The sequence below is a fragment of the Chrysemys picta genome, chromosome 6 (assembly GCF_011386835.1).
Source record: "Chrysemys picta bellii isolate R12L10 chromosome 6, ASM1138683v2, whole genome shotgun sequence".
Classification (NCBI taxonomy): Eukaryota; Metazoa; Chordata; order Testudines; family Emydidae; genus Chrysemys; species Chrysemys picta.
In genome coordinates this window covers 84,523,730-84,541,686 of record NC_088796.1, presented here as the reverse complement: position 1 = coordinate 84,541,686, position 17,957 = coordinate 84,523,730, and the positions used below count along the sequence as shown (strand labels likewise).

Genomic DNA, 17,957 nt, shown 5'->3' with positions numbered 1-17,957 from the left:
GCCAATTAGATTTTAAAGCTGAAATCTAACAAACTAGGTTTGCCAGTTGGGTAAGTTATTTTTATTGAATCCAGGGAGTGTTAGCTTACCAGTTTTAATGCTGGGTTCTTTCCAGGTCAATTTTTAACTTGAACAGTATTCCTTAAATCAGGACACTTCACACTTGCTTATTCTTAGCCAACCAACAATGTATTTATTCACCCAGAACCTCATTAGTATACAATCAACAGTTCACCATTCAAATGTAGACACAACCAATATTCTAGGTGTGTACTACACACACAATACAGTCTTGCAAAAAAATTATTACAGAGTAGAGTTGAGGCTCAGCAGTTATTTTGAGGAACAGTGCAAATTACCAAGATTTCTTACTACATTTACTTATCAGTTATTTAGTACCAACACATTTATCACACTTCCAAGGATACACTTGTCTTTAAGGCACTTTGAAGAGTGTGGGTAGTATGGTACAAATGGATTGGTCCAAAAAGGACAAGTTTAGAATATTAAAAGCAATTGCTTAAAGTTATTGTTTTCAGTCTCACTTGGTTTATAGAGGAATTAAAATTAAAAATATGGTTGCTTGAGAGAAACCATTAGACAGTGTGGGCTCAGCAAAATAATATACAGTTCTTTATGTTAAAGAAATAGGAGTAATACAATCTCTGAATTGAAATCCCCTCACCACTTTTTATCCCTTTAGCCCTGGGATGGGGAGGGTCATTTCCACAAGGCTGGTCTGGTCTGGACCTAGGTCACACTTTTAGGATTCCGAAGCTTCTTGTTGGATTCAGTCAACTCTCTTGAGCACATGGTGACCTCAGTTTATATACCCTAGTTTCAGGACTAATTGGAAGGGATCACCCTCGAATTCCTGATACATGCCAAGTAAGTGCTTAGATTTCAGCTCTTATTTTCTCTGATGCTTTCATCGGTATCCAGTAGATGGCACCGGTATATAACAAATGTTTTTAATCCATTTCTTATCGGAGGCTTTTTAAGCTTGATTCATTTCAAGGATTGTTCTTCATTATTAGCCCCTACTATTAATTGGGATCCCTTCTCCTTCTCCCCACCCCTTTTAAGTAATCCTTGGAATTTCTAAACATTATAGCTGACAGTTTCCTAACTCAAAAAGTGTTACAGCCGACATGGGGGGAATTCTATATTAGGCCTTGTCCTAACGTAAAGAGGAAAAGACTACAGAACTAAAAGTTATTGGTAGCTTAGTGTAAAAGTGACCATGAATTGATCATATTTATAATTCTGCAAACAGAATCTGGACTTTATATATGGTGCTTTAATAGGGCTAAGCTGACTCAGCTGGTAGAAAGAATTTAATCAGAAAAATGTGCATGATAATGTTCATCCTTTAAGAATGCCTTACTAGATGCCCAAAAAGCCACAATCCCACAACTGAGGAAGAAGGCTGTGCGGATTAAAAAAAAAAAACTGGTTTAGAAGGGAAGTGAAGGCAGCTATAAAAATAATAAAATAATAATATATAATGAATGGAAGAAAGGGGGAGTTGATAGTCAGAAGTTAGGAATTGTAGAAAATTGATAAGGAAAGCCAAGGGACACAAGGAGAAATGTATGGTCAACAGACAAGGACAATAAGGAGTTTTAAAAATATATTAGGAACAAAAAGAATTCTGACAATGGTATTGGTTCATTATTAGCTAGAAATGAAAGAACTGTCAATAATAATGCATAAAAAGCAAAAAAAGAAAAAGTGTTCAATAAGTATTTTTGTTCTGTATTTGAAGGAAAAAAAGATGATGCAGTCTCATTATATGGTCCTAACACTCTTTCCATCCCACTAGTATCTCTAGAGGATGTTAAAGAGAAGCCTCCAAAGTCAGACATTTTAAAATCAGCAGGTCCAGAGAAATTGCATCCAAGAGTTTTAAAAGAACTCCCCCCAATTTACTTTACAGTGAGAAAGCTGAATTAGTTCAGGCCACAATTGCTTTCCAACAAGAAAAGGAGGCTTACAACAAACAGTTCAGATATCAACAGCAGGTGGGTTTCTGTATTTATAAAAGATATGGTGAAAAAGTGGCTGCATGTTCATAGATGGAATTTATTTCTTCAGCAATTACATATTAGCAAAGTATGGGGACACAAAAGTTAAAACATCTCTTGATGCTAACTAGGCTCAACTTGCACAACTCAGGTGTTGATAAATTAGAGAGGGTTCAGAAGAGAGCCCCAGGAATTATTAAAGGATTAGAAAACATGTCTTATAATGATAGACTCAAAGAGCTCAATCTATTTAGTTTAACAAAGAGAAGGTTAAGAAGTGACTTGATTACAGTCTAGGAAGTACCTACATGGGGAACAACCAAATCTTTTTTTAAACGGCTTGGGATAGGGATAGAGACAAGGGAGGGGATAGAGACAAGCACCTACAAGATCTCTATCAAGCATTCTTAAAACTACAATACCCACCTGCTGAAGTGAAAAAACAGATTGACAGAGCCAGACGAGTACCCAGAAGTCACCTCCTACAAGACAGGCCCAACAAAGAAAATAACAGAACACCACTAGCTGTCACCTTCAGCCCCCAACTAAAACCTCTCCAGCGCATCATCAGAGATCTACAACCTATCCTGAAAGATGATCCCTTACTCTCACAGATCTTGGGAGACAGACCTGTCCTCGCTTACAGACAACCCCCCAACCTAAAGCAAATACTCACCAGCAACCACACATCACTGAACAAAACCACTAACCCAGGAACCTATCCTTGTAACAAACCCCGATGTCAACTCTGTCCACATATCTATTCCAGTGACATCATCATAGGACCTAATCACATCAGCCATACCATCAGGGGCTCGTTCACCTGCACATCTACCAATGTGATATATGCCATCATGTGCCAGCAATGCCCCTCTGCCATGTACATTGGCCAAACCGGACAGTCTCTACGCAAAAGAATTAATGGACACAAATCTGACATCAGGAATCAAAATACTCAAAAACCAGTGGGAGAACACTTTAACCTGTCTGGTCATTCAGTGACAGACCTGCGGGTGGCTATATTACAACAGAAAAACTTCAAAAACAGACTCCAACGAGAAACTGCTGAGCTAGAATTGATATGCAAACTAGACACAATCAACTCCGGTTTGAATAAGGACTGGGAATGGCTGAGCCATTACAGACATTGAATCTGTCTCCCCTTGTTAGTATTCTCACACTTGTTATCTAACTGTCTGTCTGTACTAGGCTAGCTTGATTATCACTTCAAAAGTTTTTTTTCTCTTAATTAATTGGCCTCTCAGAGGTGGTAAGACAACTCCCACCTGTTTATGCTCTCTGTATGTGTGTATATATATCTCCTCAATATATGTTCCATTCTATATGCATCCGAAGAAGTGGGCTGTAGTCCACGAAAGCTTATGCTCTAATAAATTTGTTAGTCTCTAAGGTGCCACAAGTCCTCCTGTTCTTCTTTTTGCTTAGATAAAGTGTCTCAAATGATGTGAACCATTTTCTTAGTGTCTTTACTTCTTAGGTGGATTCTATTTTGTGATAAACAGAGGTGGATAGCTTTTTTTAATTTCTGAGGGCCAGAAGGAATCAGAAAGTATTGATCATTCAAGGGATATCTGTTCTATATATCCCTTACAAGATTCTATTATATATTTATTGTTACAGAAAAGCTATCTTAAACATCCCATTTTCTAAACAAGGCCACAGAAAGAAATAAAAATATTGTTAAAAGTAACTTTAAAAATATGTTTAAAAACTACAAATCTGTTTTTAAAAATGCTGTACCATTAAAATTGGCTTACACTTCATAATGATTTTAATATTCTCAAAAATCTTTTTAGGAAAAATAGAAATTAGGACAGAAAAAGCATTGGAACTGAGAGAGAGAGTTTTCTTGGTTCATTTTGGAATTAAGAGCCTCCATTTTGGAATGCAGAGTTTCTCAGAACTATGATAGTAAGCTTTCATCAGATAGTTAGAAATACATAAAGATTACTCTCTTCTTGCAAAAATTTAAATCTTTCTCACTATATGTCAAGAGTTTAGATAGGCTGTGTGTACACTTACTTTGTTACCGCACACAAACGAGACCATTAAAAATATAATTATTATTTTATATTTTGCTTTGTTTTGTAGGGAGTTCAAGCAAAAGCATAGATTCTACTTTAATCAACAATATAGATGTATTTGTAACTATCACAGCACCTATAAGAGACTGCTATAGTTCAAGCCTCTGGCTTTGATCCTGCAATTGACTTTGTGGATGGATCCTTGCCCGTTTGAGGAGCTTCACTGATTTTAATGAGGAGCCACCTTGTATGAGGGGTTTGGCCGGGGCTCGTTCCTCTCTGGGGCGGCGGGGGACCACACTGCTTCGGTACTTCCTTCCAGTTGTTGATGGGGAATTAGCCTGGCCGTGGGAGTCTCTCGCCGTGGCAGCAGTAGAGGCGAACACAGACAGTTATTCGTGCCCGGCCCGTGGTCGGCGGCAATAGTGAGTCCAGGGCTCAGGTCCTCAGGCAGGAGCTGAGCAACTGTTTATATAATTAGCAGGCCCCGGCCTTGGGTCGGGGCAGGGCCACAGAGAGTCAGTGGCTCAGGCCCTCAGACACGGGCTGAGCAAAGGCAGGTAAACAACCAGCCCAGGCTCTCGGCTCGGAGGGGCCTGGGAGAAGGGGAGACTGCCACCCAGAATGGCCCTCCCATTCCACTGCGTCCCAGCCCAGGGCCTTAGCAGCGGCAGAGGACCCGCTGCTGTGTCAGTGGGGATCCTGGCCGCAACACACTGACATAGGCTCTGGCAGTGCTGCAGCTAGACTACAGTTGGCTGCCCCAGGGCCACTTCCTAACTCTCCCTCTAGAGGTACCTGGGTCTGGACGGTGTCCTCCGGGGGTTCAAGTACCATGGGTTTTTCAGGGTAACTGGCAAGGGGTAGGCTTGGCAGCTCCTCCGGGCTCTGGTCAGCGTCAGGCATTGGTTGGGCAGGCCAGTCTTCGGGTCTGCCACCGGTTGCCAGGGTCTCCCAACTGGGAGCTAGGTCACAGTCATCTGGCCTCTCCAGTGGCTGCTTCTCCAGTGAGCTCTGGGGTTGGGCTTTTATACTTCCTGTCCTGCGCTTTGACCTCTGGGGGGGCGGGTGCAGGACTCACTGGCTCTGCCCACTTTGGTGTCCAGAGGGGCTCGTCCCTCTCTGAGACGGTGGGGGACCACATCGCCTCGCTACACACCTGCATAGAGTTCATTGCGGAACTGAGGCTTTAGATCCTAATCCTGAAAACATTTATGCATGTGCTTAATTTAACTGTACCGTGAGTAGCCCTACTGAAGATAAAGGGCAATTCAGAGTAGTAAAGTTAAGCACATGCAGAATTGGGGCCTTCATCAACAAGGCTGCATGAGAATATTGCCATGAGACCTGGGAAAAATGCCTAAATTCACATTTTTGAAACTTATCCTGCTAGAAACTCCACCATGTTCACATTGTGGCATGTCCTTTCTCTTTTTGCCTCAAGTAGGGTGACCAGACAGCAAATGTGAAAAATCGGGATGAGGGTGGGGGGGTAATAGGAGCCTATATAAGAAAAAGACCCCAAAATCAGGACTGTCTCTATAAAATCAGGACATCTGGTCACCCTAGCCTCAAGGGAAAGGGGTCTCTAACCCAACAATTGAATGAGGCCTACTGAGGCCTCACTTAGGGTTCCTCAGGGAAAACAGGCTGCGATCCTTGGATCCTGTGTTGTAGCATGGAAAACTAGACCCTCCCTGGAGTATCCTGGATCCTCAACTCTGTGCAGTATGATTCCTTAAGGAGCTGTTCTTTTTGCTATTGCTTCTCCTCCTCAGCGTCTGTAGTCTCCCCACATACCTCCACCCAGGGGATAAAAGGAGTGAAGGAAGGAAGTTTGGAGCAACATTAATTCCCGGGCAGATTTCCACTTGGAAATTTGTGTGGAAACTAGGCATGTTTAGGGGCTGCTCTAGAAGTGTGCCCTCCTAAACCACAGACCTCTAACACCTGGTATTCCAGCACAGACCTGATCAAATAATTCCATTTACATTTAAAATCTATATTTAAAATGGCGTATTGTGTTTTTAAAATAACTGAAGCCACCAACATCCTTCGAAAACAGGCCTTTTTGGTAATTTCATGACTTGTTTGTTTTTACTAAACATATTTTCCCCTCCCCCCAATTTACTTTACAGTGAGAAAGCTGAATTAGTTCAGGCCACAATTGCTTTCCAACAAGAAAAGGAGGCTTACAACAAACAGTTCAGATATCAACAGCAGGTGGGTTTCTGTATTTATAAAAGATATGGTGAAAAAGTGGCTGCATGTTCATAGATGGAATTTATTTCTTCAGCAATTACATATTAGCAAAGTATGGGGACACAAAAGTTAAAACATCTCTTGATGCTAACTAGGCTCAACTTGCACAACTCAGGTGTTGATAAATTAGAGAGGGTTCAGAAGAGAGCCCCAGGAATTATTAAAGGATTAGAAAACATGTCTTATAATGATAGACTCAAAGAGCTCAATCTATTTAGTTTAACAAAGAGAAGGTTAAGAAGTGACTTGATTACAGTCTAGGAAGTACCTACATGGGGAACAACCAAATCTTTTTTTAAACGGCTAGTTGCAGGATAAAAAAGGGAATGGGGATTAGCCTGCAGAGCTGCCCTCTCCCCCACTTCATTTTCCCAGCTATAAAAATCTTATCTGGCAATAAATCAGAAATGGAGACTGCATCATTTCTTTTACTTTCAATAATGGAAACAAGGGCAAGTTCACAAACATCTTGGGCCAGATTCACTAGGCTGCAGGCCCTTGGAAATAGGAAGTCCACTTGGAGCTGGGGCACAGCACCTTTCAGGAACTAACATTGCCCCAAAAGTGGAAATGGCCACCATAGAAGAGAGCAGGGACAGATCAGCTGAGAGTTGCAAGGATTCAGTGTCTCTTCTAAGCAGTTTCCTGCAGAGGAGCTCCTGTACTGCCCCAACAGTAATTTAAAGCTGTTTTTCTCTAGAAGAACTGTTGAGGATAGCAGTTGCACTGCTGCCTACCTTTCCAGAGCAAATCCCCCCTCCATTGTTGCTGCTTTTGCAGGTGTAAGGGATGAACTTTTCTATTTTTGTTTTTATCACCATGACATGTGGGCACCTGTTTCGCACCCGTACCCCATCCCCAAAGGAGTGAATCTGTCCCCACTGTAAGTGTGCAAGAGATAAGACTGAAAACGTAGTAACCATCAAATTACACTGTGGGAAAGTGTTAGATCTACACAGGCGTTGTAATATGTCTCTACATAACTTAGCCAGCTGTTATGTCCCTTGGCTACCAAATTCCAAGACATCCTGCTGTTCTTCTGAAAGATTAATAGTCTGTTTTTCCTGTAACATTCTATCCTGCTTCTCCTGTTTTGTAGGATTCAGATTCCTCTCTGTCATGTAGCAGCATCTACATATTTGTTATTAGATTAAATCTTTCATTTTGATAGCTTTCTATAAAGGATGCTTTCACCTACCACTTAGAGTTTAGGTGCCTGGTTTTGGACATTTAAAATGTAGGGTGTCTCTAGATCTTGACCCTACTGCTCTCTCCCTGGTTCCTAATTCCTGGTAATTCACAGCATTTTCTTTCCTTGGTCTGCTCTTTCTGCTAACCTAGAGATGCTAATCAAGGCTCTCCACATCCAATCCTTTTCAGAACAGTACTGCAGGCAGCAACAAATTCATTTGCTTTATGGCAATCCAGGCACAAATCTATCCAAGGTTTCAGAGTAGCAGCCGTGTTAGTCTGTATCCGCAAAAAGAACAGGAGTACTTGTGGCACCTTAGAGACTAAATCTATCCAAGAATCTCACCCATATATATGATGAAGTTGTGCTCAGAATCTCTTTCCTCCAGCCTGGTTGCAACAGATTATTTTACCTAGTTTTATCCCGCATGGAGATGACTTAAAATTTTGGGAGAAACTTGACAGGCAGGGTTGCCTTGAAAAGCAAGTTATTTACAGTGTATTCAGCTGCTTCCTCCCTCTAGTCCTGTAAGGCCTGTCAAGGCATTTGCTTTCCTTGAAGGGAGAAGATCTAAGCTGTTGCCTGCTAGTGGGAAGCCTGAACTGACCTCCTGATCTATAATATTTGCCTTCTCCACAAATCTTGCAAGCAGTTAAGACTGATCTGTGTCTTTCCTTTGCCCAATGCCCATTCTTCTATGACTAGAACTGAAGGAGACTCATCATTGGTCCCCAGCACCCAGTCTCCACAGTACCACTACCCACACCACACTGCGTCTGTAAGTCCCTCCTTCCCGTTTTGTGCTCCTTTCATGTCTTAGGGCTTGTGTACACTGGCACTTTACAGCGCTGCAACTTTCTCACTCAGGGGCGTGAAAAAACATCCCCCTGAGCGCAGCAAGTTTCAGCGCTGTAAAGCACCAGTGTAGACAGTGCACCAGCGCTGGGAACTGTGCTCCCAGCACTGGTAGCTACACCCCTCGTGGAAGGGGTTTATTTAGAGCACTCAGCGCTGCGCTGCGGGAGAGCTCTCTTCCAGCGCTGTGCTACAACCACACAAGGCACGTTAAAGTGCTGCCATGGCAACGCTTTAATGTTGCCAGTGTAGACTAGCCCTTATTCTTTATTTGTGATAGATTAGTGCCTACTATATACTGGTCATTTTCCAAACATTCAGAAAGGACAGCTCTTGCTCCAAAGAGTTCACAAATCAAAGGGTATGTCTACAGTTAAAACATTACAGCAGCACGAATGCAGCAGAGATGCAGCACTGTAGCACTTCAGTGTAGACACTCATTACAATGACGGGAGAGGATCTGCTTTGCTGTAGTTAATCCACATCCCCAAGAGGCAGTAGCTAGGTTAATGGAAGATTACTTCCATGGACCTAGCACACTCTACGCCAGGGGTTAGATTGGCAGAGCTACGTCTCTCAGGGATGTGAAGAGGCGGAGCTATTCCAACGTAAATTTTCAGTATAGACCAGCCCTAAGCAGCTCCGGTCTCTCACTTGCCGTAGAGCCCAAAGATAGTCATGGCCTCAAATGCCAGCAAGATGTACATGGTACTCAGCTCCATGTCTTCTTTATTTAAATGCACATAGGATATTTGGGAAATGGTGCTGTCTGGCTGAGAGAAATAAAAGGCAGCTGGGTGAAGCTGAACCTGGGCAAGATAAGGGAATGCTGGTGGGAAAAGGGGAAACTTTGAAAGAAAGAAAGACCAGGAAAGAAACCCCTATGGCCTGACTCCAGATTGTTAAATTGGTCTGCAGCCTCAGGCACTCCTCCTGGTCTCCTCACTAGTGCTGGACACAGAGATAGTGATACCCACAAAAATGTCTTTATCCATCTAAAACTAGCAATAAGACTGCATCCCATTTTACCTAATATAGACCAGGCCATAAGAATCCATGCCTTTGTCACCTCCACGATGGACTATTCCAACTCACTACTCCAATATTAAAACAGCTTCAGTTAGTCCAGAATGCAGTAGCCCTCTTCTTCAGCATGACCGGCAACTGAGAGCAGTGCTCGGTGCACTATATTGGCTCACAGAGAATGTGGGAACCTTTATTACCTTACACCAGCACCACCACTTTTCTCTTTCTTGGTCATTGTTAGCTACTCCCCAAGTATTTGCCTGCCACTGCCTTTTGCAACACAACACAGGGTGGAAACCCTTGCCTGTGCCTTGTTGTCTGAGGTGAGAGTGGGGAGGTTAGGTTTCAGAATGCTTTTTTCCTTCCATATCCCTTGCTGGAGTTTGCAGCATGCTTTTTCATGTCCAGGACCAGGATGGACTGGGTGAACCTTCCCCACACACAGCAGCAATTTTCTTAATGAGGACAAAATTGACTAAAAACAGAGAGAAAGTGGAGTAAGAACAAAAAAGAAATTGTTTGGTTACATACCTAGACATACACTTTGCATAAGATAAATCAAGTAAGACGCTCTCTGCATCATGTTCCAAAAAGCACTGTGTGGCTCGGAGCCCAGAGTCAGAGTTCCACCCCCACCCTGTTCCAAGGTGAAAGAGAGTCTCCCTTCCCTTTGTTCAGGGACCTCACTTTTCCCTGCCCTGCAGCTTTCCTGTCTAGAAATGCCTCCCATCATCTAGTGTTATTGTAGCCATGTCAGTCCTAGGTGGGTGAGGTAATATCTTTTATTGAATCAGCTTCTGGTGGTGAGAGAGACAAGCTTTGGAGCCTCAACACGGAGCTCTTCTTCAAGACCTGAAAGAAGACTCCACTCTAGAGGGTGGCAACTTCATATTTCCAATTTGTATTGCCCATCAAAAACCACTTTACTTGATGGGCAGACTGCTCTGTGAAATACAGTCTTTCAAATGGGTAGTTAAACTTTTGAAAGGTGATAATTAAAGGCTATTGGAATCTCAATAGGACATCTCTCAGGCATTAGCTCAACAAAACCTTAGAGAAAACAGCAGGTCCAAAACCTATTGTGTAAAAAAACCTAAATACCTAAAAAGTTATTGGGGGTGGGGGGAGGAGAGACTTGTTTGGAGAATGGGGGTAGCCACCCTAGATAATGGGCGAGACATGATAGGTGAGGTAATATCTTTTATTGGACCAAGTTCCAACTTCTCTTGGGTGAGAGAGACAAAGCTTTCAAGCTACACAGAGTTCTTCTTCAGGTCTTCCCTTAAGAACTTTTTAGGTACTTATTTAGTTTTTTACCCAATAGGTTTTGGACTTACTGTTTTCTTTAAAGTTTTGTTGAGCTAATGCCCGAGAGATGTCCTATTGAGAATCCAGTGGCCTTTAATCATCACCTTTCAAAAGTTTAACTACCCATTTGAAAGACTGTATTTCACAGAGCAGTCTGCCCATCAAGTAAAGTGGCTTCTGATGGGCAATACAAATTGTTCACTGAATAAGGTCTGGCTGAGGAAGAATCTTTCTAAAACTAAAACTCCCCCCTCCTCAGATTATAAATATTACTTTGACATGTTCAGTCCATCACAACTCTCCAGTGAAACAGTACAAGATATTGTACCGCACAGAACACCTTTCTCTTCATGATCTCCCTCAACTACTACATTTCTCTGCCACCCTCTGTGAAGCTTGTGAGAGTGAAGGATTTCTTAGCAACAGGCCCAAAGCTTTGGAACTCATTAATGGAGGAGCTAAGAATGAGCTCAAATCTCATTGCCAGCGGGATAAAGTGCAGTGCTCACTTATTAGACTGTGCTATCCCACAGCAACTATACAAAGCAAAGAAAAATAGAGGTGGAAGAGGAGGAAAAAAGAGAAAAAAAGATGTAACAGGAGAGATATGGAAGAAACTTGACAAAGCATCATCTGATATAGAAATTCCTGTCTCCAAAGCAGAGGAGGGTGTTATACTTGGATACTTGATAGATATCAGACAACCATTACTTGAGTTTATTTGAACACAAAGACAAAATATCCACCTTTTAACCTTTTACAAGATTGGCTAATTAGCAAGCAGCACAGCAGTCTCTTTGTTTCCTAAATCACAGATTGTTTTAGGTGACAGGTGGGACCAACTATTGAAGAGCAAATCATCCCAGGAAATGTAGATTTTCTTAATGTGAAAGTTTAAAGTGCAGGAGTAAAACCCTGAGTCAGGATCAAATCCAGATGTGTTGTACAAAATATTTTTCACTAATATTTGTGAAAAGCTGAAAAGCAGTTTTCCTTCCTTCCTTCTGACCCCCTGCTCCTCATTCAGACACTCCTGTGCTCAGCCAACTACCCGGCTTCCCCAATAGTTTTTTATGAGCTTCTCTTCCACTCTGCTTTCCCCTAGAAAACCAGCAATTCCCAGGCTATAACAAAAGTCCCAGCTTTCCTGGAGAAAGGGCAGCAGACATCAGCTCTCCCAGCCCCATTTATTTTCTTTTTCAGAGCTTTCAGCCCCCACTTCTGGCATCTCCATTGGCATAAGCTGGCACAACTCTATTGATTTCAGTGGAAACCAAGCCAAATTCAGCTCTCTCTTTAAATTGTTGAGCTACACTGGAAGTTGACTTTGTATTTGATCATGGGCCTTCATATTTATTGCATTTCAATTGTTCTACAACAAATTTGCTCAATTTACAAATAGAAAAATATGTTCTAATTGCCAAGTCTGCAAACTCAGCCTTTAACCTAAAAATCAAATTGAGCTCATACTGGCTAAGACATCACCAGCCGCAGAGATCCTGTAATTGGAACATATTTAACAACTCTGTTGATGCATGAGCCAGAATAAAATCAGCTCATTCTCTCAGTTTTGTTAGCTCTGCAGGGCTAACAGGAGTAAGAAGTTGTACAGATTTATCTTAGTCAGTAAATTCAGTTGCTGTGACACTAAATATCCCCTGGAATCCGGTCCATTAAGTAAGAAAGGTGCCATTTTGTATAGGCACTTTTCAAAGCTGGAGTGCAATTTACAGGCTCTGTACTGCAGAACCCAGTTCACACAAGTAGTTGTTACTTAGACCATCTAAGCCTTGAACACTGTCTGTACTGGGTGTCCCCTGTACGTGACGTGACAGGTCATCCTGTCCTTTCTCTCTGTGATGTAGAAGTGGTCTCCAAGCTAGCCCCACACAATGTGGGTCAAAGTCTACAAAAGGGGTATTGGACTTCACTCACAAGTAGCACCATTCAGGTGCAAGCAGAGGCCTGCTAAGTATTATTATTCACATTAGCAAGACTTACTTAGATGAGGAAACATCTGCAGAAATAATAGCTTACTGCATTTGTCAAAGAAAACAATGTTCTTTATTATCACTGGTTAAGCAGAAAACTGAACAAAATATAGCTTAGAGAGACTGAAGAAATTTAAATGTGTCCTGAAATTAGGAAGAATCCTAGGATGTGAGTATGCCTTTGACAGCTATTTCCTGAAAGATGCACTGGACTAGATACTGGCTTGTCTTTTAATGTCCGTAATTGAACATAGACAACTTTAAAGCCAGTACCACTTAGCACATCTTTTAATTTTTGTTTGTTTTTAAACCAGGAGCTGCAAGAGATGCTAGATAAGCACAAGGCCCAAAATGAAGCCTGGCTCAAAGCCAGAGCAGAGGAAAATGACAAGGAAAGGAAAGAAATATGTAAACTGAGGGTAAACTTTTTCCAAAGTAACATATAACTGTGTGCATAACTGGAGAGTCCATTTGGATCCTTTCTATATGTGTTGTAGGCACAATTCTTATAGCAATAATGAAATAAGCAAAATGTGTTTTTTTTTCTTGAACACCACATATGAAGATGATACAACAACAACAAAACCACTGTTCCCAAAGTATTCTAGAAGGAAATGTTAAATGAATCACCGACTGCTAGTTCTGGATTACATTTTTAAATTGCTTTCAAATAATTTAATTGTTTTCCCCTTCAACTTTTTAGTTACGGTAGCTAAAATACATAAACATGTTTCCAGCAACCAAACAATCAATTTTTGCATGAACGATAAACATGTTTTGTTCACTATTGCTCTGTTTTAGTTCTGATTTATCTTTAAGAATTCCTCTGGTAAGAACTGAACCAAAAAAGTCTACTTTTAAAATAGTTAACAACCCCCCCTGCCCTATACTAGTTTATTTTAAAACTTAAAATACATTATTTTGTCCATATAGAGCCAGTTTTAATAATTATCACAATGATTTTCCTTATTAATGTAGCTTTGTTTGTTTTTTAATGCATGCAAACATTCTTTTTATCCTCCTCCTCAGTGGCCCAGTCCTGCCATCCTCACGCAGAGCCAGATTCTCCCCCGTGCTTCGAGTAGAGAGGAGTGCAAGCAGATTATAACTGAGTCAGGGCCACAGAATGTGACAGCACCAGCTCTGCAGTATGTTCTCCTCTCCTCCCCCAATAAGGGAAACTGCAGAAGCCTTTTTCCTAGACTGTGCCAGGTCAGGCCTCTGAGGTATTTGGAGGTAGGGCCAGGGATAGAACTAGGGAGCAGGTGCAGTCTGGAGTGTGCTGCCATGCTGAATCCATGGATTATCCAATCAGGTGTTAACATTAATAACTAGGGACTCTCCTTCATGGCTACTACTGTGAAGCTGAGGGGGTGTCAGCCAGCGGTAGAATGGATCCTGAATAAGAAACTGGCAGGGAGAAGGGCCCTGTGCATTGGCTGCATGGGACCCTGGGCTTCTGGAAATCTCAGGAAGTCAGGAGACCAAACCCTCACTCCAACCATTACACAAAGGGAGAGCAAGCCCAGCCTTCTGAAGTTACAGTGAGGGGGAAACTTAGGGCCACCAGACAGCAAGAGTGAAAAATCAGGACCGGGGTGGGGGCTAATAGGAGCCTATATAAGAAAAAGACCCCAAAATCAGGACTATCTGTATAAAATCAGGACACCTGGTCACCCTAGGGGAATTCCACAGCTGAAACTTGGAGATTCCTCCTGCTGCTGACATAAAAAACAGTTTGGGAAGAACATGGTTCTGAGCCCCTACTAAGACAGAACCCCCATTGGAATTGGGGTTTGACTAAGGAATAATAGATGGTAGTTATAAATTCTGCTGTACAACACGTCTGAGCAAGGCCCACTTATGCTCAGAAAATATAGAGCATTTGGCTGAAAGTTTCTGAAGTTTTGGCCTTGCTGATAAGGCATAAGAGGGAGTTAGTTGGTAGCTAAAGAGAAGTACTCAATAGCTTTCATGGGAACTAGATGCTCTCTGTGGAATCATCCTCTGCTCAGCCCATAGATTTCCACGCAGAAACTAGAGTTGGAGGTAATGCTGTTAGAAACGTAATAATTCTTGCTGGGTCCCCTCTCTCAGGTTTCTAAGTAGCCTCAGGGGAACTCAGCCTGCTGGAGCTGTGTTACTGAAGGGGAAGGGATAATAGAGAAACACAGGAAGCAGCCATCCATCTGGACTATTTTTTTTTTTGCCACTGGGGATCTGAAAGTATTTTTTCCTGGGGATTCATTGGATTTATTAAATAGGGAGGCTTCACTCCCTGCCCACTCCAAGACCCAAACCCCTGCCATGAGAGGGGACAAATTCCTGCAATCTATATGGCAAGCCCTTGAATTTTCAGTTTGATCTGGCCCTAAATTATTTTTTCCACTTGGCAGTGAGCTAGTTGATTTTGTTTGTTTTGGTTTTTGAATTTTACTTGACTGAAAGAGAGAGTCTGGTCATAGCTGTGGCTCTCTAGCACTTATGGGTTTTTTTGATTGGAGGGGGGGGGGGTGGGGAGGTGGTGGTATATTTTAACTCATTTTTTATATTAGTTGCCAGGACTGGATGTTTCATCTAAAGCGTGGTCTCCTGCCTTTTGTAGGAAGAGATTCTTCATGATCAGGAGAGGCTAAAAGAAGAACAGCAAAATGTTCAACACCGCAATCAGCAGCTGCTTTCTATTATGCAACAGTTTAAAGGAATGTGACCAGTCTGCTGAATAAAGCCTGAACCACATGAGCAGGATCATAGCAACAATACAACCCTACTTGAACAACTGAGCTCTTATATACTAATATAAAAAAGATCCAGTTACTGTGCATGTTGAAGGACCATATTCGGTTAGTGTGAAAAGGAGTTTAATCTCCTTAGGTTCTCTCATGAGCACTGGAATGATATCTCAATTAAATTTCCACCCACTACCTTTTGTGCATTTTCCATTTTGATTCAATGTTTTTTTCAGATTTTTGAAGAATTATTTCTTTGCCTTGTCTGAGCTTAAAAAAGAAGAAAAGGCAGAACACTATGGCTGCCCCTATGAAAGCTGGACCTACGGAGTTTTATTTCAGGGTCATGCGGTTAAGATTAGGATGTCATTCATATACCAGCAAAAAGAACAGCGCGGTTGTCAAGTAGGACATTCTTGTTTAAAAAAAAAAAGTTAAATATTTTGTAACAGTGGGAAAGAAGACAGAAACCATAGCTAGGATAATATGATTATATTTTATGGCCAGATTCTGCTTACAACTAAACTGGTGTAACTGAAGAACAAGTCTATTGACTAGAATGGAGTTACATTGAATTCATACAGGGGGAAACTAGGAACAGAATTTTGAAACTGAGCTTTGCATTGGAGGGACCAAATATGGACCATTTTAAACAGCTTACAGTGATAAAGCAAAAAAATCATGTTTGTTGGGTATGGAGGAATTGTCAAAGGTTTTAGGCATTTTGTTTTCAGCTTGATTCATGAAAAAAAAAGTTATTTCAGTCATCTGCTTCTCTGTATTAAACTATTTCTCCTTTTTAAATTTCAATGGGCTGCTTTATACCATCAGTTTTCAGGCAGAACTCCCTAGTGTTTGAAATCAGTGGGGAGTTTTGCTGAAAAATTGCTGGCACTATATAACCCCACATCTTAAAAATCATTTTTTAACAGACTAATTTGTCAGTGTTTGTAAAGGGAAAAGTTGGAAACATTACACTATATTAGTAACATTCACCCCCAATTTCAGAAGTGATGTAGAAGTTAGATCTCCTTATACTCATGCTGTAGTACGTTCATGCCCAAAGCATAAGTGACTCTAAGATGGTATAATGTACACACTGTAAAGAAAGGAAGTGTGAGTAAAAGTAGGGGAGAAGTCCTACTTGAACTTATGCATTCTTACATCCTCCTGTTAGTTGGTTTTCTTGGTACACTTCTGTGTGGTCCCCTTGGCATGAGAGTATCAATTCAGGCCTGGTCTACACTAGAAAATTAGATCAGATTAACTACATCAGTCAGGGGTATGAAAAATCCACACCTTTGAGTGGTGTTGTTAAACCAGCATAAATCCTTGTGTAGCCAGCACCGATCAACAGAAGAATTCTTCCATCGAGCAAGCTAGTGCCTCTTGAGCATAGGTACTGGAACTAGAGGTGCTGGGGGCGATGCCATGCCCCCTGGCTTGAAGTAGTAATAACAACCCAAATATGTGGTTTCCGCCTTCAACATTCCCACTATAACAATTGTCCCAACACCACTGCTCTCGAGATGGATTATCTACAGTGTTGGGAAAACCACTCCTATTGGCAACAGGTAGTATCTACACTGAAACACTACAGCAGTGCAGCTGTAGCATTTTAAGTGTAGACAAGCCCTCAGACTCAAATGGCCTAAATTCAGAGGTGTTGTGAAAGGGGGTGATGCAATTAAGTTACACGTTGGTAAGTGGGTATGAGTCGGAGTAAGTCAGTCTAAGGAAGTAGAGGACTGCTGGGGTATTTTTCACTCTCTGACTCAATGACTTGCAGAAAGCTAGCCAGCCAATTGTAAGCAGTAATGAGTCCTTCAAAGCAGAATAGCTTAAAGCAGCTTTCTGTTAGTATGTATAAATACCAAATTCCAAATAGCATAAAAAATGGTTGCCATAGCACTTGGCCCCCAAACTAAAGGTGCTATTCAGCCTCTTTTAGTATCTTGCGATTTGAATGCTGGGATATATCTGAGCGGAGGCTATAGAGTAAATAGATATTTATAAGATACATTGTTATTCTACTGCAGCTGTGGAAGGCACAGGCATCGCTCAGTGAGGAGGAATTCACTGGGGCTTAATTCCTCCTCAGACAATGAAATCTCAGGGACTGTCCCCCACCTCCTGAGCAGCTGCCAAGAAAATAGACCACATTCTTTACCCATTCCAGTTTTACTTGGAGTGAAAAATTAAGTGTCCATTGGATCCTCACTCCCACACCATCTGTACGACAAGGCTGCTCCCAAGCTTTCCAGCTTACCAGTAGCAGCAGGAGAGTCTGGAGCCATCCTGGGCAACCACAGCAGCAGGACACGCAGAGATCACCTGACCTCTTGGACTTCCCCCTCCCCACCCTGTTTCGGTCAGTTAGCATTGGGCTGATGGGCCACCCCTTATGCTCATCTTGCCTCTCCCCAGACTCCTCCCATGTCATTCTTTCCCCCCTTTGCAGTTTGCTGCTTCCCCCATGTCACCTGGTCCCCCAGTGGCCTCCCCCCTTGCAATTCGCTCCC

The 17,957-nt window shown here is 42.0% G+C and overlaps 1 protein-coding gene and 1 long non-coding RNA gene across 2 annotated transcripts in view; both read left to right on the top strand.

Annotated features, from left to right (window-relative positions):
- The window catches only part of LOC101949967 (rab9 effector protein with kelch motifs-like), a 62,693-nt gene extending 58,533 nt beyond the window's left edge, over window positions 1-4,160 (top strand). Inside the window, exons 17-18 of the mRNA XM_065550573.1 lie at window positions 1,940-2,024; window positions 4,140-4,160. Of these exons, the coding sequence (XP_065406645.1) occupies window positions 1,940-2,024; window positions 4,140-4,160 (106 nt within the window). The remainder of the gene's footprint in view (window positions 1-1,939; window positions 2,025-4,139) is intronic.
- Window positions 4,161-6,187: 2,027 nt separating this feature from the next.
- Window positions 6,188-17,452, top strand: LOC135972487 (uncharacterized). Its single transcript, XR_010588945.1, has 3 exons — window positions 6,188-6,295; window positions 13,021-13,125; window positions 15,312-17,452. It is a non-coding gene; the product is annotated as an uncharacterized LOC135972487 (long non-coding RNA).
- Window positions 17,453-17,957: the final 505 nt, after the last annotated feature.